This window comes from Pimephales promelas, chromosome 5 (genome assembly GCF_988280905.1).
Source record: "Pimephales promelas chromosome 5, fPimPro1.hap1.1, whole genome shotgun sequence".
In the NCBI taxonomy this organism is placed as follows: Eukaryota; Metazoa; Chordata; class Actinopteri; order Cypriniformes; family Leuciscidae; genus Pimephales; species Pimephales promelas.
The window spans coordinates 17,184,745-17,209,578 of NC_142773.1; the positions used below are offsets into that span (position 1 = coordinate 17,184,745).

The window sequence follows — 24,834 nt, forward strand, 5'->3', positions numbered from 1 at the left end:
CACTTGACGTCAACTTTATTTGTCATACTGTTACAGTAACACTTTTAACACTGAAGTGAACACTGATAGCCTACGATCTTTTTACACCCTTTACGTCATTTTTCAGGAAGAAAAAAAGTTATGGTTATGGTTATGATTACAGTAAGAAATGTGTTCAAATAATTTTCCCAAATGACATGTTATATTCTCGGATTGACATTTTGATTGGTTTAACTTTTTTTTCATACATTTTTTAGTGTTTCAGTTTTCATTTATTTTAACATTTTTAATTATAATATGTATTATTATTATTACTGTACAGCCACAGATCATGTAGATAGATAGATAGATAGATAGATAGATAGATAGATAGATAGATAGATAGATAGATAGATAGATAGATAGATAGATAGATAGATAGATAGATAGATAGATAGATAGATAGATAGATAGATAGATAGATAGATAGATAGACAGACAGACAGACAGACAGACAGACAGACAGACAGACTATCAATATCGGTGTTGTTGAACTTGTTCTTTAGCTTCGGATCAGTGAATGCTCATCTCGTGGATTTTAAAAGGCTCTGCTCCTTTAAGGGTGGCTCAGTAGTTGAAGAGGAAATAGGAAGTCAGTCCATAACATTTAGCACAAAGATCTAAAAACAAAAGGCGTTTGCGAGTGATGGCAGGAATAAAAGGTGAAGTTAAACCGTAACTCTTGATATGATCAACTCTTAACAATATTTTACACAAAACCACGCCGATCATTTTACGACTGCATTTGCTTTCGATCTGCTTTTGAAACTCTGTTGAGTTTAAACTCCCGATTGTGAACCTTGCATCAAAGTAAACATATAATTGCAAATGGTGTCGATTGGTTAAGTAAAGTCTGTTAGGTGTTATGTTGCTATATGGTAAAGTTGTCAACTAGGGTTCAAGTTTTAAGGTTTAGGCTACTTTTACTTTAGTAAGTTACTTTTACTGTTGTGCTCCAGTCTTTAATTCAGTAATTAACCAATGAAAATGGCCTTAAGAAATTATATTATACATTTAAAAAATGACAGAATTCATTTATTTACAGTCTATTTACTTCAAGTACGTCATATCTGCAGTTGCGAACTGTTGCCGCAAGGGGGCAACATTTACACACTGTTTCAGTTTTGACTGATCTGGGTTTTTATTGCTTTCAGCTCTTGTTGCGTTGTCCTTCAGTGGTGCACTTGGACTGACCCTTCTCCTTTTGGGATGTGCAATAAAGGATTTTGGGTAGGTCCAAATTTTTGCCATCTGTAAGAATTTTTACTTGACTGAAGTGCAGAAATCCAATAATATAACTTTTGCTTTTTTCCTCACAGACAGTACTGGCCCATGTTTGTCCTGATCTTCTACATTCTGTCACCTATACCAAATTTAATAGCTAAGAGGCATGCAGATGACACAGAGTCAAGCAATGCATGCAGGGAGCTTGCGTACTTCTTAACCACTGGAATCGTGGTGTCAGCCTATGGGCTCCCCATTGTTCTTGCAAGATCAACTGTGGTGAGTACACAATATATTTATCTTTTTCATTCTAAACATTTCGACAGGGTTGGTGATATGGAGCCTATACATCATAGAGTAAAAACATATCCATGTCACATTTAACCTAAGCTTATAAAATAACACACAAAACGAAATAATAATTTTTTGGACCATTATTTTATTTATTATTTCTATAAGTATTTATTATTTTTTATAAACCAGTTCGTTCTGGGCCTCGAATCTGATCAGCGTTCAGCACTCGTGTACCCGCCGAGAACAAGCTTTGTCTTGGCCAGTCCTTTGGGAATTCGCCATTGGCCTATATGTTGATAGTTTAAACGTGAGGTATACTTAATTTTGTGTATTTCTATTATGTTCTATTACTAGCACTGTGTTTGTACTTTTGGTTGAACTGTCTGCTTGTTTATTTCCTATTGTAGAATCTTCTAATACTTTTATAATGACTAATTTTGTTACTTCTATATTATTTTCCAATAAATGTCATTTTATAGAAATAACATGCCGTATTTGGTATTGAGATGATTGTGATTTCGACTTCAGTAAAAGTTACATTATTGTACCATTAGATGGTGACAAAGACTGTCACTGACCGTAGCAACAACTTAAAGCTGCAGTCCGTAGTTTTTCTTCTTTGTCGCCATCTCTGTTCAAACTCTGCAATTGCAGCCACTCGCGGAATTAACTTTATGTGAGTTATACCTCGGCGTGGCACAGCGCGGATGAATCCAATGTTTTGAGGAGTATGTGCAGCTGTCAATCACTGCATCGGTGTGGATACTGTCATTCAGAATCACAGATTTTACTTTTTGGAAATATGACCAACATAAGAATTTTCACCGGAAAATGTAATTGAACAAGTAACATCCACTTTTGTTCTTCTGACGAAACGAGGGGGGGGGAAAGCATAGCAGTGAATCGCGCTGATACAATAGCTTATCATATCATGTCAAACCATGCTAATTATATTTTGTCCTCAAATTGTTCATGTTAACAATATCACCATTGTGTGACTACATTTAAAGCCCTTTATATATTTATCCTTGTTCGCATGGGCCGGTTGCGGTCTCTTTTTCCAAACTCTCAGTCCAAAGACAATTGAAGTTGATGACTTCCTCTCTAGGCGCCCTTATGTGCCCTGCGTGCGCACCTGTGACGTTACCCGACCTCAGTAGCCAATCAAGATCGACGTGCTTCAGACACCGATTCACAAGGAGTGATCCCATAACTCCATGATGCAGTGTCTCGTTCCCCTTCTCAGAAAACCATTCTTACAGTCGTAACTACATTAGTTAACATGAAGAATACTTATAAAGCATATGTATTAATCTTATTAATTTCAACATTTAATAGGCCTACATTATTAAAATCCAAAGTAGATACAAGTTTTTAATAATATTAAATGGACCTGAGCTAACATGAACTAACAATAAACAGTTTCATATTTATGAACTAACGCTTACAAAGATGAATAATTACTGTAATAACTGTATTGTTTAATACCAATGGGACCCTATTGGACAGTGTTACTTTAATTTCTATATTTATTTTGAAAATGTTATTTTGGATGTATTTGAATTATAGTACTGAACATAAAGTGCAACGGGTTTCGGAAGTATTTGGTATTTGGTATTTGGTATGGTTGTATTTGCTTCTGCTGAAGACGTCAGCCCGCATTATTTTTGCTTATAAAAACAAAACAAAACATGTTTAACAGCATTATTACTGGTGAAAAACAACCTTAAAGGAGAACTCCGGTCAATTTTAACATTGAGCTCTTTTTTTTCACATTTTATTTGGAGTGCTGTCAGTACAGACAAAAACGACAAAAATCGGTGTTGCCTACACCGTGTTATCCTCTTTTTAAAATTCGCACCCTGTTGACTTCAATGGGGCATGTTCTAAAGCTGCTTTTAGCCTCTACAGTACATCCTTGATTTGTCATTACGAGTGCATAGCCATGTGAGCGGTGTTATTAAGAAGGACCGCGGTCAATCTGACTGCAGTAGATGTGAAAGATATTAATAAAAATGATGTTAATTCAGCTAGCTCACATACCTTATACATTCTTACACAATCTTGTACCTACGTCTTTTTGTCCAATTTACAAGAACTCAGCACGTATGAGGTTCATTCTTGTGGGACAGAAATCTCTCAGATTTCATCCAAAACATATTCATTTCTGTTTCAAAGATTAACAAAAGTCTTGCGGGTACATGAGGGTGGGTAATTAAAGGTTCACTCCACCTCTGGAAAGATGAATGTGCATTTAAAATGGGTAATTTAAATGTAGAAGAAATGTGAAATTATTTTTGAATTTTGGAGAAAATACAGTAGAAAATTTATTTTTGGCTTATGTGGATGAAAGACAACAACTACCAGAGTGCACCTGCTTCACTGCCCTAGGAGGCCACGCCTACCGGTAACCGCGCACTAGTTAAACAACAAGTCTAGGCTCGTATCTTTAACGGAGGAGCGGGAATTTTCTTAGCAATGTTTAAACGCACATTAACCGATCACTTAGCATTCATGTAAACACTACATTCAGATTGACCAATCGAAATGAATTCAGTTAGATTGAAACAAAAGCTGTGCATGTAAACAATGAATGGCGACCACAGAAAGCAAAATCTGAATCCCGGATATCGACGGCCGGACATGTCCGGGAAAAAGAGGACGGTAACCCCTAAAGTTACTACTCGGCTTTCTCCACAGAACAAGAGCCTGCTAGCTTAGCTTCCAAAAAAGATGGCTGACACTATGTGTAATCCCAATCCTCCATAATGCATCCGTCTGCGTATTCAGTAGCTTCGTCCATATTTTCAAAAAGTTTCTGCCGGTGAAATCAGACGCACTGGCACTGATCTGTGATAGGTCTGTTAGCGCATTAAGTCCAACCCCCTATGGACGGGTTTGAAAGGGTGGGATCTAGTGCTTGTAGTCTTTACAGAAATCCCCCCCCCCCCCCATTACACTTCCTCCTACAATGACGTAAAATGACGATTTTTGCATAATTGTAGGAGGAAGTGAAAAAGGTAAATAGCAGATTTCTCTCATCTCAGGGGAAAATGAGAGAGTGTTGCACGAACATACATACAGTACAATGGAAAGCTTAAAGGGATAGTGCACTTTGAAATCAATTTTTGCTATGTTTTATCTTACCTCAAGGGCATGCAAGATGTAGGTGTCTTTGTTTCCACAGTATTTTCGATTTTGACAATTTTCGGTCAAACCGTTCTTGTCTGTCAGTCATATAATGCAGGTTTAGGGGGTTCACCTCAAAGAGCATGCACAGAGAAGTCAAAATTAAACATGATTTAATGACTCGTGAATGTAAGTACACATTGATGGCCTAAGACACGAAACGAGCGGTTTTTGTGAGAAAGCGAACAGTATTTATATAATTTTTACCTCTTGTTAACAGGTATGTCGAACTGATCTGAATCAGAATCAACTGAACCAAACTGATCCTTATCCTACGTTACGCCGGAAGTGATCTATCGCGCGTCTACGTCACGCAATGTTTACACGGAGATTTCGGAAGTTTTACCTTTCACTAAACATATTTAGATATACGGGAAATCGCAATGGAAGACGATTTCCCGTATATCTAAATTTGTTTAGTGAAAGGTAAAACTTCCGAAATCTCCGTGTAAACATTGCGTGATGTAGACGCGCGATAGATCACTTCCGGCGTAACGTAGGTTACGGTTCAGTTCGTTTCAGTTGAACATCTGATTTAGATCAGTTCGACGGCTGTTTACAAGAGGTAAAAACTATAAATACTGTTCGTTTTCTCACACAAACCGCTTGTTTCGTGTCTTAGGCCATCAATGTGTACTTACATTCACGAGTCATTAAAATCATGTTTAATTTTGACTTCTCTGTGCATGCTCTTTGAGGTGAACCCCCCTAAACCTGCATTATATGACTGATAGACAACAGCCGTTTGACCGAAAAATATCAAAATTGAAAATACTGTGGAAACAAAGACACCTACATCTTGGATGCCCTTGAGGTAAGCTAAAACATATCAAAAAATGTATTTCAAAGTGAACTATCCCTTTAATACAAATGGGTGGAGTGTCCCTTTAATGGCAGAATTTTCATTTTGGGGTGAACTATCCCTTTAATAGTTTTAAAAATATTCTTCTGTTCATTAAAACATTATTTCTTGCGTGTTCAGTAATATCTGATGTTATAGCAATAATTCTGATTTTGTACTGTACAAGAGGGGAAAAAAACTGTGGAAGCACATTAAATTTCATTTCATTTTTGTTCAGATTGCATTTAGTCCACAAAATGGTTCAAAAGCATACACACTACACAGGCAGAATATTCTTTCTAAAACAGCGGATTGGTTTTACCAGGTAGTACACTGAATAAAATATGTCCCCATGAATGAAACGAATGCCACTCTTCCTCTGCAGATCAAGTGGGGCGCCTGTGGCCTGGTAATGGGAGGCAATACTGTCATTTTTCTGACCATTCTGGGTTTCTTCCTGACATTCGGGCGTGGAGATGACTTCAGCTGGGAACAGTGGTAAAACCCACCTGGAGGAAGTACATCACGACACTATAAATGATGAAACTTGAAATAGTTTCCCGTGGTAATGCTAATGAACTCAGGCCTTGACAGAGACTGTGTCCATTGCTTTGTTTTACTCTCGGTCACATCTGCTCTGTTTCTCTGCTTCTGCCTTTTCACAATACACAATACTCATTCAGCCTATGCACTCTGTATATACAATGATTTCCTTCAATGTGAGGATGCATTTATAGAAAGTAATTTAAACAGCACAACTTAAAGGCTGAATCTCTCAAAACCTGTAATGTAGAGTTTGAGCCATATTTCACTCAAATCAAAAGCAAAAAAAAAAAAGGCCATAATATTTACTTAAAATTAAGCCTGTTTTAGGACCATTTAAGTTATTTTTGTTATATTAAATTTCAAATTCCCCCCACCCCCTCATTAACGTACTTGTTTTCTTAAACATAATGGAAAAATTGTTCATTATTTAAAATACATGTATACTTCTTGGTGGTAATGTTTGAAGTGCCTTTATACATAAAAGTGCATATATATGGGGTGATTTATGAAAATATATTTTTGTGAGATTCACACAATGGTTAAGAAGTCATTTTGCAAGCCAATGAATTTAAATGCAAAAAAATAAAATAATAATCTTGCATTGTTAGTACTCGACTACCTTGGTTAAATTATTAATGATGATGCTTTTGCTCTACCAGTTATGAAGGATAATTAATTGACTAACAATGCCACTAGAGTTAAAGCCACGCTTCGTGTTTGAAAACAGAAGCACGGTAACCATGGCAGTCAATCGAGTGTTTTTGCTGATGCCTTTGTTTTTTGCATGTCAGTTATGGATTGGACCCATTAAGCTTTAACATTGGACTTGTAAATGTTTACATCAGTTTACCAAAGCAGACATTTTCCTGCTGTTCTGTTCCTTCATTCCTTGCTGTACATCCTCAAGTTTGTAGAAAAAGGAAGAAAATGTGTGCAGAATACAATTATAAACAGCCTTCCATTGATTATAGAATCTTCTTTTGTTTATTACAGTTAGTCTTTTTTATTAAAACTGTGATGCATGCCATTCTTGAAACATTTTCTTTTCTTATAACTGACATAATTACATATCAAAGCTTATGAAACACTAATATCACATGAGTGTTATGTAATTCAATATAGGCTATGGCGTAAATGCAATATCTGAGATCCAATTTCACCTGAAAGGCATGGTGTTCTGGTTCACACTACTGGTGTTGTCATTAATATTTTATAAAGGATTATGGATCATAAGGTTTTCTGTTTCTGTTCTGAGGTTAGACTCTCGATTTTCATGTTTTTGATATACATTTGTGACCTTTGATTCTGTTTAGGACTTTCAAACAGGATCCATTTGATTATATGAATTAAATACACTTTTTTTTTTCTCTCTTTTTTGTTGTCATCATTTTGTCATTTTCAGTGACCAAATACTATTTGAGTAACCAAATCATACATTTTGTTTGCTGCAGATACTGGATGCCAGTGGAGAGAGTAAAGATGTTACATGCTAGATGGATAACAAATGATTTCATATATGGAGGTGGCAACTATTGTAGGAGTTTGAACAGAGACCAGCTGAGAAATCACTTGAAGCTTCAATAGGATAGGTATGAAAAAGAAAGACTTTTTCTGGATTGTTGGACCTAAATTGTCTGTCAATATCAATTGATTATCCTGAACATGTCAGGGTTTTTTAAAGTGAAAAGGCAATGGAGGTCTTGGTCTTCAGAATCCCAGAGTGGTCTCCTGCTAATGTCTTCATAAGGGATTTTTGGTAATTTGGACTGTATTTGTATAATAGGAATCGGCCTCCATTTTAGTTTTAAGATCCTCCTATTTCAGCTACTATATGTTACAATTAAAACCTAATTTTCTACATATTAATGTCTTTTTTTCTAGTAAAAACAATTAAACATAATGTCAAACAAGATACATACTGTATACTTGAGAAGAAGCGAGATTGTGTACTGTAACTTAAATTAAGATTTTCTATAAAAAAATATTAAATTAAACAAAACAAATACGATTTGTCTTGTGTGTGTACTGTGTATATACTGTATATACTGTATATACACTACCAGTCAAAATTTTTAGATCGGTAAGATTTTTTATGTTTTTAAAAGAAGTCTCTTCTGCTCACCAAGGCTGCAATTATTTGATAAAAAAACAAAAAAAAAAACAATAAAAAACAGTAATATTGTGAAATATAATTACAATTTAAAACAGCGGTTTTCTATGTGAATATATAGTGAAGTGTAATTTATTCCTGTGATCAAAGCTGAATTTACAGCATCATTACTCCAGTCTTCAGTGTCACATGATCCTACAGAAATTATTATAATATGATGCTCAAGAAACATTTATGATTATTATCCATGTTGAAAACAGTTTTTACATGTTTATTTCAGAATTCTTTGATGAATAGAAAGTTCAAAAGAACAGAATTGATCTGAAATGGAAAGCTTTTTTAACATTAATCACTACCATTCAAAAGTTTGGGCTCAGTAAGAATTTATTTTTTTAATTTTTGGGGGAAAGAAATTAGAAAATACTTTTATTCATCAAGGATGAGTTAAATTGATCAAACGTTACAGTAAAGACATTTATAATGTTAGAAAAGATTATATTTTAAATAAATGCTGTTCTTTTGAACTTTCTATTTATCATAGAATTTTGGGGGTAAAAATGGTACATGACTGTTTACAACATTGAAAATAATAATTGATGTTTTTTGAGCATAAAATCAGCATATTAGAATAATTTATGAAGGATGACACTGAAAACTGATGTGTAATCAGCAACAGTAATGATGTTGAAAATTCAGCTTTCAAATTACATTTTAAAATATATTAAAATAGAAAACAGTCATTTTAACTTGTAATAATATTTCACAAAATTACTGTTTGTCATTTATTTTTTTCATCAAATAAAGCAGCCTTGGTGAGCAGAAGAGACTTCATTTAAAAACATAAAAAAAATCTTACTGATCTAAAACTTTTGACCGGTAGTGTGTGTGTGTGTGTGTGTGTGTATGTGTATATATATATATATATATATATATATATACACACACAAACTATTCAATACAGTATATATTGATGCATAATATTACATCAATTCTTAAAATTAGATCAGCCAATTTGCCAAATGAGTAAGAAAAGTACACATCATTTAAAAGAATGTATTCTATATGTCTAATATAAATAAGCCATTTTGTCCTCATGTAACTTTCGTATCTGTGAACATAACCGTATGGAGCCCCTAAAGAGATATGGTGGTGGGAAAAAAAAAGAGATGGGACAAAAAATAAGTCAACACTTTTGCATTCTCTGGCAAAAAATGTTGCATTCCCCTGAGAAACTTTTGGGTCTAATTTTTTTTTTTTTTTTACTTAATAATTTTTTTTTTTCCTCCCATCTCATATTTTTTCCATCACAATATCCCTTTAGTCGGGGCTTCATACCATTCATAATAGGTAGTTTGTACCAAAATGAATACAGTTCTGTCATGACAACTCTTGGAGTGGTAATGGACAATGTGACTGATATATTTGGTCTTGGCAGAACAGATCTGCTATGCTGCTTCTGCTGTTGTTGTTATTGCTGCTGCTGTGAGCGAGTAAGAAATGCTGCTGCTGTACAAATTACCATATACTTGAATTACCCATAGCAGATATATACACTCTAAAAAATGCTGGGTTGTTTTAACCCAATTTTGGGTCAAATATGGACAAACCCGAAATGTTGGGTTAAAAATGTAATGTAAAAATTTAACCCAACGGCTGGGTTAGTCCATATTTGACCCAAAGTTGGGTTAAAACAACCCAGCATTTTTTAGAGTGTACAGAGCTGGAGAAGATGGAGGGTTTCTAAAAGCGTGCTGCAACTGCTACAGAAAACATTGCAGTATATGAAGGTTGAGCAAGTCATTGGCCACTGATACAGCAGGAACTAATCAGCTGTGTCCAATAGAGAATGAAGTGATACGAGTAGATTGAGTTAAGGATCTCTTAGTCTAAGCCATCTAGTATTTCATGACAGAACTTTGCATTAGTTTAAAAATTCAATAAGCATTATTCAAAAAACAGTATTAGTCATTTTGACTATTTTCATGATGCTTTTGCATTCTTCAAGGCATCAGTCCCTGTTGATAGTAGACCACATTAGATAAACACTTATCCAACAAATATCCAGACTGCATACTGTAATGTATTGCAAGCAAATGGCTAAAGTTTCAAAAATATTCAATACTTTAATGATGGAGGGATTAAATGACAAAATCCCTGAGAAACCCAGGCTGAAGACAGGAAGACGGACCCATCCTGCTAAGTTGTCTTTCTCCGAACGCTACTTTTGTGCTCAGGTTCAAATAAATAAATGAGCACTCCCCAGACAGTGGCCCTATAACGGTGGCGGTGCCACTCGGTAATGACCTCCCCTGGGGAGTTCTGCTCTATTTTTAAGCGTGATCAAAGCGGCCAGACTGAATGATGATTATTAAAGAGGAGGAAGACTGTCTTCAGAGGGTCCTACAGCAGATAAGAAATGTCTTGTAATATATTCGGTGCATGTTTTCAAATATAGATACCTTTACAATAATGTCCTAAATGGCACATATTCTACTTAAAGAGGGAAGTGGCATAGAAATGCTGCCAGGATTGTCAATCTGAGAAGCATTTGAAATACAACAGCATCATTTATAAGAGAGGCATGATTACTTTTAGACAATATCAATGAATACGCGTATTTAAGCACCTCTAAAAAATCATTCTGGATTAGTTGTCATAAATGATAATGCTCATAATTTGGTGACACTGGAGAGATACAGGATAGTTCTTCTAAAAATGGCAGTTGGTTAGGAAGGGCCCTCCAGTGGCCATGAATCTCATACCTCACAACCGTTGCCTGGAAACAGCCCGGTAATCCTCTGATATATTTATTTCATTCATTTACCAAATTTTACTCGTTCTTTTTTTACTTAATTCTATAATTACTCAACAGGTAACACTGGCCGTGTGCATCACCAATTTGGTCGCGCTTTTTTTCCCCTTGTAAGTTTAGTGATGTGCCTCAAGCACAACATATAAAGCAACTACAGAGGCTGTATAGAGATGAATGCTCTATGGAAGATCATGCAAACATGACTGCGCGTTTTTATAGACACGGTTATGTCCGCGGATAGTAACTTTTAAGCTAATTTAACTTTCAGTTTACAGAATTTTTCAATCGCTTTGGCTCAATTCTCAAATGAGATTTTTATTTCTCTCAAAACAATAAGTTCAGATCTCTGTGTGGTGGTGTAGGCATAATAGAATGTATAAAAATTAACAAGTAACTGAATTTTCAGTTTACATGTAACATATTTCTACAAAAATAAATGCTGTATAATTTTAAAAAAATGTTTGGTCGCATTTAAGGTGTCTTTAACTACTATGTACTAACATTTAAGGCGCTGTTTAGGCCTACACGAGAACGCTCGTGGGTGAAAACGTAAACAATATTTTATCGGATGTGCCTTTCGTTTACACGGCGACGGCGTTTTTGAGGCTTAAAAACGCAAAAAAAAGTGAAACCACCCTCCAGAGTGGAAATCTTAAAAACGCTCCACCGCCGCATTCCCGTGTAAACGGTAGAAACGCAAAAGTCTGCTTGACAGTGAAGGTTGCAGGCGCGTGGACTTGGTGTTGTTGTAATATATAGCCTCCTAGCCGCCTGAAGTGCATACATTGAATTTCACACACTTTTGCGTCACCATTTGCACGCGGATTTCCCCCACAAAACGCTCGTCTAAATGCAGAATAAAAAGTGATAACTTGATAACTTTTCTCTTTTCTTGAAGAGAAAACGCAAAAGTGGCGTTGCGTTATCACTTTTTATTCTGCATTTAGACGAGCGTTTTGTGTGGGAAATCCGCGTGCAAATTCGTTTCCATGTAGCTAAACATAGCCTAAATGAATCAGGTTAGACTTTATTTTACATTGTCCTTGTTAAACATGTTACATGTAGTTACTATAACGGTGTATTATACGGGCCCCATAGTAAGTACATGTAGTTAATAGGGGTGTAACGATACCTTCATGTCACGATTCGATACATATCACGATACTGAACTCACGATACGATATTATTGCGATACTCCAAGACATATGGTAAAAGGTTATCAAAAAATGTATTGTTGATTAAAATGCTAACTTTGATATTACATTGTGGGTTTAAATGAATAGGCTTGGACTTGGACTTGGTGCTTGTAACCCAAGGACAATGGTGACACCAGAATAACAATATTCATGATTCTGAAGCAGAAATAGCCTATTGAGTTATTGTAGATGAAAATGCTTTCACACGCTTTCGGACACTTTTTAATTGGTAACATCAGACATTTGGCATTATAAGGACCCACAAATATCCCCCCATTGCATTATTATACATTATAATCAACATTATAGTAGTTCAATGTAGTACTCTGAAAACTCTCTCAAACTTGATTTTTTCTCACGCAGTAATTTTTATTTTGGGGGGGACTATCCACAATAGGCTACATATTGTCACTATTTACGATACGTATTGTTGCATTTTTGTATTGCGATATATTGTTTCACTCAGTATTTCAATGTATGATTGCACTGTAACAAGGACACCTTAAAATAAAGTGTAACAAAATAATTTGTTACAATGCACTTAATGTGTACTGCTTTTGCACATTATACTTAAATATCTGCCTGTAATTACAGTTGTAAATAAATGTAGCTGCTAGCATAACACTGTTGACCTGTTCCTAACCATACCTGTACCAGCACAAGTGTTTTGGGTTACACCTTATTTTACAGTATATGTCAGCCCATTCTCACCCCCAAGGCGTCACTTAACTGATGCCTTGGGAAGCATTTGACCATGCTTCAATAGCTGACGCTTTAGGCGCCCTTTAGCGTCAGTTAGATGACGCCCTAGGATCGCGTGTACCCCACCCCACACCTAAAGCCTAGTTCACACTACGTGATTTTAAGCCCGATTTAAGCCCGATTTGCAAATCGTTGAGTCGCCGACAAGTCAGGGTGTTATCGCGTGCAAATCGCGGGCGATTAGCGGACGATTAACGCTCGCCAATCCGTTAGTGTGAAAGAGCCAACAACGCACCAAAGACAGCTCGCAGACACCTCGCAGACAGGTCACCGAGCTCAGAAAAATATCTAGCATGCTAGATATCTCGAGCAGTCGCGCGACTCAATCTCAGTGATGTCATGAGTACAGCCAATCATAGCAACGCATGGGTTGAGGACACCAGGTAAATCTTACTTTTTCTTTTCTTTTTTGCATTTTTTTTTTCTCAGAGCAGATCGTCGAGCAAACAGTGTGCAGCACTAGTTTCTGTCTGACGTCCATATTCGCGTGTTGTGTTCTTCTCTGCAGTTTCGCGTCATTTCTGGTTCGTTTTATTGCGTGGTTTTTCGTGGCAAAACATGGTTTCTAGACCAGATAGAATCGTGTTGTTGTCAACTCGTTATTTGTTTGATTATTTTCAGGATTTAGACCGTACTATAGTACTGAAACAGCTCTAATTGAGTCACAAATGATATGCTCTTATCATCCGATCGTGGTTGTATCTCTATGTAGTGCGTTGTTAACTCGTGTAGTGAGTTACCTCCTGTTGTGGATCAATCACGTTGTGTTGTGTGGTGTGAACAGCTAAACAACTTGAACACTCATGATTTCACTGAGAGCAAGTCATGTAGTGTAAACTGCACAGTTCAGCCTGACATTTTAAAATCATGTAGTGTGAACTAGGCCTAAACCTAACCGCGTCCTCTAACTGACGCTTTCCTTTAGCGTCAGTTAGATGACGCCGTAGGATCGCGTCATGTAAGTGACGCTAAAGGGCGCCTAAAACGTTAAATATTGAAGCATGGTCAAAGGTGACGCCTTGGGGTGAGAATGCGTTGTATATGTGCACTTACATGTACACGTACAGTGTACTTACCTAAGAAAGTACTGGGCAATATAAGGTAACTTCATGGGTTCAGGTTGGGTTTAGAGGTAGGTTCAGGGTTTTTACCCTGTTATTGTACGTAATTACTATAATTAGTAGCCTATGTACATGGGGAACAGGACTGTTTTGTTAAACAATATACACTGTACTTGTTTTTTTTTTTATGTAGGCCTAAGTGCATAGTTGAGGACATCTAATATAAAGTGTGAACAAATGTCCATTTTCTTTTTCTGTACTAGCATACAGTATTGACTTTTACTTATAGAATTTGACCTACTGTTGAAATCTGAATCTAAAAGCTCACGATACACAAGAACATTCAGCTAGACAAAACTGGCATTCTTGTATAGTGCAGACAGTACCAATTAAAAAAGTAGAAAAAAAATCATTATGACAAATACTTCCATAGTGAAAAAACGTCTAAACATTTTGACCAGTGTGGCTCACACAGTGACAAAAACATTTTTTTTTTTTTGGTGGCTTTGGCCAGTTTACTAACACAATAACTAGGTTTGTGACAATTGAGCACAGTTTAGAGAATAAGACTGTTTCAAAAATGTGCCCAAGTAATTAAGATAAACTGTAAATTTAGCCATATGCTTGTGATAGACATGTTTGATAATACACTGCCTGGCCAAAAAAAGTTCCTGATTTGATCTATGATTGGAAGAGATGCATCAATGTTTGGTCAAGATCTTGTATTGACAATGCAAGAGTCCAGCTCTCTTCTCAATCTCCTCAGCACATCCTAAAGACTTACAATGAATTTAAGGTCTGGATTCATGTGTGTACTGTAAATGGTTCTTCATGTCCGTTTCACAATTTGAGCCTGATATATCTTGACATTGTCATCCTGGAATATGGCCATGATGTGTCTTCCTGGTTGTTTAAGAAATGAAAAGCTATTAGGTTTGGAAGAACAGCTGCCAAACATATAATATGCTAGAAAAATAAAAATTACTGCAATAATGATCCAATAATAGGGTCTTAAGCATTTGTATATTTAAATCAGGTTCCTGATGAGGGCCAAAAGAGAGTTGTGACAGGCAGCATAAAACTCAGATCTGAAATTAATAATAAATAATTATATATTGAAAAGAAGGATGAACAGACAGAAAGAAAAAACATTGGATTGGATGGATGGATGGATGGATGGATGGATGGATGGATGGAGGGACGGACGGACGGACGGACGGACGGACGGACGGACGGACGGACGGACGGACGGACGGACGGACAGACAGACAGACAGACAGACAGACAGACAGACAGACAGACAGATAGATAGATAGATAGATAGATAGATAGAGGGAATAGGAGTGTCAGGAGGATCACAGCACACTGTCAAAGCCAGAGTCCCATAGAGGAGGAGGATGGGAGGAGGAGGAGGGTTGTCCCATCCGCTGGTGATGGGTGACCACTTGCAATAGGATAGGAGGGGTTTACGGAAATGTCTGTTTTATTCGCTCTCACGCCGTTTGTATTCGTTCATCGGCGACTATCATCTCGAAACGACGTGCACCTAAGGTAAGTTTGCGCGGGTCTCTCGGTCACGCGGGCTATTGTTCGTTGCATAGGCTACAACGATGCAACCTCGCACTAGTTCGTGCACTTCATTAACAAAGGAGAACATTACATTGTCGCTTTCTAAGCATTTGACTTACGACTTCAATCGCCTCGCGATCATCATCGTGACTGTGTAGGCAGATGTAAGTTGCTAGTTGCATCCGTTGACGTGAAATCGTTCGTTCATGTTTGTAAGAGTGATCTGTTAAAGTGGCGATACAATTATATCAAATGACTAAATATCTGGACTATATGAAAATCCCAGGCCGTTTGAAGTTCATCTCGTTTGGTCTAATGAACAAGACCTGTTCAAACGTTGCACGAGCACGCGCAGGCTGTCAGTGAATCGTGAAGGTGTTTTCACGGGGGATGTCATGTTATTGAATATTTATTTGAGTACGCTTTTTTATTGTTTACGAACACCGGTTTGCAAATTGTATTAATTAATACATTAATGAACTTTATTGCCAGATACCCTTTTCATTGTCTGCTCTGGGGGAAATGTGAAAGCTGCATCATACAATCTCATGAATATTAATTAATTATTTGGCGTTATACAAATATCATGGACATGCTGTCAGACTAATATAACTGCGTTGCTGTATATGCACAAAAAGTAAACGTGGTTCTTTTCCATTCACCCCTTCTATCATCTGCATTAAATTCAAATAGCCTTGTATTCTGGAGGAATTGTTCTTAAAGTTGTGAATACCACATTACTTTACTTATTACATTATACATTTGAAGAATTAACTTTTCCATGCAGTTTGGTATAGAGATGACTTGATTTATCAACTCCACTTGGACTTTAATGTTCAATTTCAAACTATTACATTACAAATAGCCTTTCTGTGCAGAAGGCTTGCTCTATGAAAAATTCGATGTAAATGTAGCCTTGAATAATAATTCCTGTTTACTCTTGGAATTTTCTGTGTGTGCAGGAAATAGATGTAGTATTCGGTGCCACCTTGAAACCTAATAAGACAAATAAAAATGCGTCTCACACCACGCTATCTTCTCCCCACCAACCCCATGCAATCCCATCCTCATTTCTCCAGCTTTGTCTCTCCGTCTCTTACCCTGACATACAGTACATCTGGTACATTGTTCAATACTGTATTCTGCCATTCATTACAACTAGTGGACATCATTACATACTGTATACGGGATATGTTAGATACCAATTTAAAAAGAACAGCTCATACCTTACCTTTTTTTTTCAGAATTCAGACCAGATATAGATTAAAAAATAAAAATAAAAATAAACCTTTTGGTTCCCCAACTGTTCTGAAGATTAATAACTGATTATATAACTGTTCTAGTTTATTGTTCTAACAATAAAACTTAAAAACAACATTCCTTGAAAATTAGATATTGGTCCCATCTATAACCAAAAAAAACAAACAAAAAAACAAACAAATGGGAAGCGTCAGGGGAATTGCTCAAATGCCTGTATAGCTATTTTGTTTTCAGGGCAAGATTGATGCCCCCAAGATTTTAGTCCTTGAAATGTTCTGGGAATGTTAGTTTATGATCTTAAAAAAGTCCAGAAAGAATGTTAGATATTGGTTTCACTCCAAAAAAATAACCAAATGGGAACCCTACATTAATTGGGAACTGCTCATATTGTCGTATTTGGTTTTCAGGTAAGATCGATGCTAACACAACAAACTTTGGCCTCCGAAATGATCTGAAAGTGTTAGTTTAAGGGTTTTAAAAAAACCTATAAATAACATTCTTAGAACAATAGATATTTGGTCCACCCAAAACAATAACCAAATGAAACCTTATAGTAATGTTAGGGGAACAGCTCATGTGCCCTTATTTTGTTTGCAGGCAAGATCGGTGCCAAAACAACTGTTGATCCCACACTGTAAAACAAATTGTTGGTGTAACTTAAAAGTTACCTGGTTGCCTTAAAATTTTAAGTTCATTGAAATGGAAAAATTGAGTTAATACAATGAAGGAGAATTGATTTAATCATCAGAAACTCAAAACATTATGTTATATGAACTACATAACTTATTTAAGTTGATTTGACAAAAGAAAAAATGTGGTTATAAATAATGATTTTTTTTTTTTTTTACAAATTCTCGTGATGTTAATTTATAGTTATAGTAAAAACCTTAGAATGTTCTTAGAATATTAGATAAAAATAAACAAATGAGTGCAATACACTACAAGAGAACAGCTCATATGCCCTTGCTGTGTATTTTATTTTCAGGCATATTTTCATAACATATTTTGGTCCCCAAAATGTTATATGGATGTTCTTACATTGTTTCCACTCCAAAATAAATAACCAAATGGAAACCATACACTAACATTAGTGAAATGTTCCATGGACAGTGTTGTTTTGGCCCCCTTGAGGTGAAAAAAACAACAACATCCATCTGTGTGCATCCCAATCAAATAATATAGCTGCAGATTTTAACTGGGACGTGTTTTTGAGATATAATTGTCTGAAATTTATGTGTAAACATTGGGCAGTGCATTTATCTGAAACGACCTTTTGAGCTATCATTCCCCAATTTGTTTTGCTCGGTGTTACATGATGGACTGTCTGTTTCTTACATGCAATTATGTAATTCGTATAACTGCCGAATCAATAGTGACATGGAACAAATCAAAGTTATTAATGGAGATAGAGAAACAAAGAGTTGGCAACCCCAGAGGCTGTTTGATCTGTAATGAGTGGTTGCAGTGTGTCAGTGAATTGTATAGTTCACATCATAGAGACAGTGATGTTAAATAATTATACTGAGCATTGTGAGTACATTGAGTACGCATCGCATAGCGTGACATTGTGTTGTCCTGAGATTGTTTACAGCACAGAGCCAATGATTGTCCTGCAGGCCAGTGAGAGACGTCAGCTAATCTGCTTGTGATTGCCTTTGCCCACAGGATATTACAGTTAGTCAGGGGCATCATCAGGGGGTCCATGTGGGATTGCAAACAAATCTCAAATAAAACTTTGTGGTTTGGGCGGGAAGCAAAAATAAATGCATTAAGTTGCTGAAAGGTAAGGTTTGCATTTCAAAAAGAAAAAATTATAAATAGAAAACAGTTCACAATATTAATGTTTGTACTGTTTTTGATTTTTTAAAAATGAATGTTTTTTTTTTTTTTTCAAAAACATAAAACATTGATATCAACCCCAAAGCAGTGTAAATTCAGACATTTATGGTTCTAAGTGTGTGTACATTTAAAAAAAAAAATCATTAGTTGAGTTATTTAAAATTATTTCTATCCACCAATGAGTCCTTGCACCCGACCCGACCCCCACCCCTTCGATTGGGATAATGCTTTTTTAAAATTATTTTCAGGTCAGAAATTACAAAAGTTTTAAATAGTCTATGAAGCTTGATAACAATAATAGAAATGCTGCTTAACAGTCCAAAAGGTTGGTGTCAGTAGGATTTTGAAATATTTTTGAAAGAAGTATTTTATGTCCACCAGGGATGCGTTATTGTATACAGTAAAAAAATAAAGTAAAAAAGAAATAGTGTGAAATATTATCACTTATATAAAATGTTTTCTGTTTTAAAATGCAATGTATTCCTGTGATTCAAAGCTGAATTTTCAGCATCATTACTCCAGTCTTCAGTGTCACATGATCCTTCAGAATTCATTCTGATTTGATGATTTGCTTCTCAAGAAACATTTCTTATTATTATCATCAGTTAAAATGATGCTAAATATTTTTGTTGAAACAGGGACACATTTTTCTGGATTCTTTGAAGTATAGAAATCGAATAGAAAATAGATTTTTTTGTAAAATTATTCTTAGTCTTAACTGCCATTATGAACAATTTAATGCATACTTGCTGAATGCAAGTATATTAATTAAAGGACAAAATAAATGAAAGAAAAAAAAACAGATAACAGGTTTACATAAAATAGTTTTAATTGTTGGTCACTTTATTGTGTCTCGTCTGCACATAATATTTGTCAAAAAATATTAAACGATTTTTATGCATCTCCCAAATGATTGAGCTAAAATAGCAATTGGATACATTTTCTCTTGGTGTATGGCCATCTTTGTTCAAAAATGTGCGGAAGTTTGGCAGTGACTGTCATATCTGAGTTTCAGTGTTGGGAGTAACGCATTACAAAAGTAATACATTACAGTAACATATTACTTTTTGCTGTAACGCAGTAGTGTAAGGCATTACTAATCAATTTTCAGTAATATTTTACTCGTTACATGTTCAGTGAGGCTTGTATTACAGTTGTATTACAGTGTATTGTCTGCTTTTACTTCTTAAAGGCAACAGACTATGTGAAAGTTTTAAAGCAGTCTTTTAGTGCCAGTTCAGAGCGGTCGCATCTGTAATATTGTTTTTTCCTCATAAATGCGAACACGAAAACTAAAATAAAATGAATATTTTAAGTTCTATGGAGACTGGAGAGCCGACCCTTCCTCATCCGATTTGCGCAGTGTAATTAACAGAATTACAAAAAATCGATTTTGCCTCCTATTTTTTTGTCACGCATGAATGTGTGTCTTTTCCCTAATATTAAAAAAAAAAAACATAGACTGATATTTGTCTAATGTCTGGAGTCCTTTAAGGAAAGTAGCCTATAAACGTTTCAATACATGTATTTCCTGAGAATTTTTATTTCAAGTTTTGACTGCAAATGTCATCATGTCCATAATGCTGGACTTCCCCAATTTTAAATAATTTATCCTCAACTAGTTTGTGGTGTAGGTCTATGTATTTTATAATGTTAACTTCAAATAATACTAATAGCCTAATTTAAAGATAAGGCAGCATTGGATCTGGACAGTAAGGAGAATAACGCTGGAGTTGGAAGAGGTGTGTCGCGATTCTGCAGGTTCGTGGATCTGAGTCGTGTGGCGAATCGCGATTTCGGTTTCATATTGCATATTGTTACAGCCCAAAAGTTAAGTTCTACTTAGTTATTTTGGTGAAAGTAACTCAAAAGTAATACATGAGTAATGTAACGCATTACAATTCTGGGACAGTAATATTGTAAGGTAATGAATTACTTTTAAATAACAGTAACAAGTAATACCTAATGTATTACAGTTTGGAAGTAACTTGCACAACACTGCTGAGTTTATACCATAGTTTTTATTGTGGGTGCAATATATACATTTTACTGGTTAAAAGGACCAGTTCGATACCGATACCTTGACTTCGAAACCGGTTCCTGAATGATACTTTTTTCGACACAAATTTTGTGAAATGTAACAAATACAATTGTCACAATAACAAATCTGTGCCTTGTTGTGATTACATCCAGTTTCATCCTGGAATAAATTAAACGGGCTAATAGTTTTTGCTGGTGTAATAAAGAGTGACCCATGTTGGCTTCTTAATTGTTCTCTTAAGTCTTGACAAGTCATTACATTTTATACACGGTTTAGAGTGCCACGTTGCTATAGTTACAGGCGACATGCCACATGGCGATCCAGTAGTGTTGTTTTGGAATGTCGTTTTCAGGGTTCAGTGAAACTCAGTCCATTAGGAATGGAGTCGGTTCTATTGTCAGTGTCACACTCATTTAATTCAGGTAATTGTTTTGGAAATTAAAACCCCTGCTTCTCAGAGCTTGTCTGGATTTCAAATGGTTGGCAGAACAAAAATAAATAGATCCAACTGAAGAAGTAACAAATCTCTGAAACCTACATCTGTAAATATTTTGCTCTCCTCCATACCTAAACATTAAAGCCAGGACACATTATTTTATCGACCAAGTAAACATAACCCGTGCTTCAATTCAGGTCAGTGGCGGGACATGAGATGGATATAAACAAGCTGGTTCTGGTAATAAGTGGAGCTGATGAGCACCATGGAGTCTTTGTTTCAGCTCAGATAACATATTGCTTCTGACTCGATACACAATACACGTCTGTATTGTGTATACAGATCACAAAATGTGAACTTTTGGTGTCCAGCTAGGGATTTTATGAGACAATGCAACTGTACTGCTTAAAGGGAAATCAAAACATCACGAACTAACACAAATGTCGTGTTTGCAATATTGGCCAGCATGACCAGTTTTGATGGCTTTATATTAAGTTATATTCAGTATTGGTGGTGGCTGGAGAAATTCAAATAGATATTTACATCCCAGCTTGCATGATTACAGTTCACGCCTGCTTTTTAGAAAATAAATTTCCACGAAATTGAATCCATCACCCTGTTCTGTTGTAATTTACCATAAACCAATCTTTTATCTTAGGAAAATCTGTCCAGCAAATTGAGTACCACCACTAAATTAGAGAAAGATGGGGAAAATAAGAAAGTGTGGAGCAGAAATGTAAATTGGCTAATCAAGGTTATGCACAAGAGGCCATGCAATCATTGTTCACCTAGTGGATAAAACTGCATGCAAGTGAGTATCCATCAAGACGTCATTACTTGTGAACTTCAAGTACTTTATTTGGGTTGGAAAAGGAAAATAAAAGGCAAGCCGTATATCGTTGATGGTTTAGGCCATCTGTCTGTATTATGAAACCCTGAATTTTATTGAAGGTAATGATGCACATGATAATGTAGAAAAACCAAGTCAATTTACTTGTGAAAGGGTTGGTTGACCACTCAATATAATGTAATACTGCACTGTAACTGGCTTATCAAACCAGAGGCTATCAAGGAAACGCCCAAAGGGGCCTCAAGGTATAAAACAAAAATTAAAATAACCAAGAACAATGGTTCGTATGGTCTTGGAAATCCTGGATAATTTTGTTTTGTTTTAAAGCTTAATTTTAAAAGTGTGATTTGAAAAAGTTATGTTAATTGCTAAAATCCTAAAACTCCATTGGTGTGTCTATCATAGGATACACAATTTCTTAGTAATGCCGAGGTTAAAGATTTCTTTTATTTTTATTTTTTAAATATTGGTCACACTTTAGTTTATGGATCCAGTTCTCACTATTAACTACCTATTGACTATGATTTTTACCTCAGTAAACACCTTATTAGGCTACAGCTTATTAATAGTTAGTAAGGTAGTTAAGTATAAGTATGATTTTTACCTCAGTAAACACAGTCAACTTCGCGAATATAGGAAGAAGCCATCTTTGAAAAATAGTCTCTACCAGTCGATCTACGAACGCCGATCCATGTGCGCTGGTGAGATGTGAATAAGGTGATAAGGTGACCGTGAACAGTTGTCTACATATACATATTGAAGAGAAGAAAACGGTTGGCGTTTGTGTTTCTTCTGGAAACAACGGACCATATGAGATTCTGCACAGTTCAGCGCACTTGGATTGGCGTTCGTAGATCGACTGGTAGAGACTATTTTTCAAAGATGGCTTCTTCCTGTTTTCGCAAAGTTGACTGTGTGTATAAAATATCTTCTTATTAAACTGTATGGATACTGACAAAGTTCTCAATGCTTCGGTTTGAATGTAGGGACCCTTATTATGCTACCGTGTGTTAGTGTGGGGCTATTTTGAGCCTTGTTAGTGGTAATAACAAGCGTTTTTTATTTGTCATTACTCTATGCCCTATATACTAGCGTTATAGGCTAAACTGTTTTTAGAGATAAAACTATTTACATTCGGCAATCATGAAAACAAATCTCAGATAACGGTTGACTAGGTAATGTGTAACTACCAAAGGTTAATTTTGCGCCGGAGTTCTCCTTTAATTCAGCTACTACCTAACGGTCAGTCTTGTGCCTGAACGCGTTCATATTTAGGTCTGATGCTCACTCGGCTGGAAAATGACTCTAGCGGCAGCGTGCGTCAAACGCGTGTTCCATGACAACACTAGGCTGCTCACAGATAAGCCTGCCTAATAATCGGCTTGATACTTGGATATTGGCCGATGTCGATTATGTTAAAAAATTCCAAAAATCGATTAATCGGTCTGCCTCTAAATCAAACTACTCTTGCATTTCAATGATCACAATACATTTACAGGAACTAGTTTCTCAGCAGCGGCGGAATTTGCTCCGGTTAGTAGTGCTGCGCCGAAAAGTAAACACAGAACCGAAGCGCACTACTGTCGGAACTACCTGTACTACCTCTCTCTCTCTCTCTCACACACTACTTCTCTCGGTTGCCTAGGTAACTACATATCACTCCGCCGCTGCTGTAGACTGTGCTAATAATTTATTTATTGAATGTAGTTATTGAATCATTCACTTGATTTGTACAAAAACACTGACCTGGTGCCACAGTTCTGTTGCAGCTTCGTTTAGCGGAGCAAAAACAGGTGAAGGACTAACTAACAATTGTGTGTCTAAATGTAAGTTACAGAATATTAACCTATGAACTGTTGAATAAAAGCATCATCACACAATCACGCTGCCTTCTTGTTACTCCAATGACCCAAGGTGTCATTGCTAATTCTAACTAGATGCTTTCGAATTAGCAGCGGAGGCTCTGACTCATCTTTTTAACACAACACACAAGAGATTTTTTTTTACACTCCTTTGTTATTCCTTGTTTATTTACATACTTGCAGGAGTGTTATTATGGCCATATATCAGCTGTGCCTTGGCTCATGTAATATTGCTTTAAAAAGACTTATCTAACTAGGAATAGCCAGTTTTTGAGCATTAAAGCATTAAAACTTATACTAGTAGACCCCCAAAACGAAATCAAGACTTTGTAAAAGAGCATAGGCCCTCTTTAATTGTAAATGCATAGAAGAAGTGTTCAGGTAAAATAATAGTAGAGGCGAAATGAGTATTTCCATGCCTTAGTTGGTTTAAATAAAAAGGAAGCTTGGAAAAAGGTAAATGTTTAAGCTGGACAGGGATCTCAAAGGCAGGGGACAGAGCCATCTGGTGTGACTCAGGCACACAAAGTCATACAGTGTTCCAGTCAGACTTCTGATCTCAGTGCCAATTATGAGACATTGTTATGGCACTGTTTGAAGACTGTGATTCACTGTCATTATCTGACTAACCTAAACAAGCTTGAAGAAATCTGCTACAAGGATAGGCAGATATTACTAACAAACTACTGTATATGCAGCGATTGCAAGTGACCCAATATAAGTGTAATGTATCTCAACCATATTAGTCTGATTCTTTTTATTCTATTTCTATTATAAAATCAAACAAAATATGATAATTGAGCAGTGATTGTATGCAAATAATATAAGACAAAAAAAATGTTTTACCCAAATGCCGTCAAACTGCACCCTTGGAGTCTTCTATGACCCTGTCCCACATGGCACCCTAAACACTCGTGGCCCTCC

General features: G+C 36.0%; 2 protein-coding genes across 2 annotated transcripts in view; both read left to right on the forward strand.

Annotated features, from left to right (window-relative positions):
* Positions 1-520: 520 nt before the first annotated feature.
* Positions 521-7,483, forward strand: leprot (leptin receptor overlapping transcript). Its single transcript, XM_039661202.2, has 4 exons — positions 521-680; positions 1,173-1,248; positions 1,338-1,521; positions 5,952-7,483. The coding sequence occupies exons 1-4, from the start codon at positions 665-667 to the stop codon at positions 6,066-6,068; spliced, it is 393 nt and encodes a 130-aa protein (XP_039517136.1). The 5' UTR covers positions 521-664; the 3' UTR covers positions 6,069-7,483.
* Positions 7,484-15,516: 8,033 nt separating this feature from the next.
* The window catches only part of pde4bb (phosphodiesterase 4B, cAMP-specific b), a 66,851-nt gene continuing 57,533 nt past the window's right edge, over positions 15,517-24,834 (forward strand). The window contains exon 1 of the mRNA XM_039661238.2: positions 15,517-15,604. The gene's annotated coding sequence lies outside the window, so the exon portion shown is untranslated. The remainder of the gene's footprint in view (positions 15,605-24,834) is intronic.

Bases quoted from the DNA above. Each gene is read 5' to 3' on its own strand.
- leprot (XM_039661202.2), top strand. The intron at 1,249-1,337 runs GTAGGTCCAAAT...TTTTCCTCACAG, and splicing joins TGTGCAATAAAGGATTTTGG to ACAGTACTGGCCCATGTTTG. The intron at 1,522-5,951 runs GTGAGTACACAA...CTTCCTCTGCAG, and splicing joins TTCTTGCAAGATCAACTGTG to ATCAAGTGGGGCGCCTGTGG.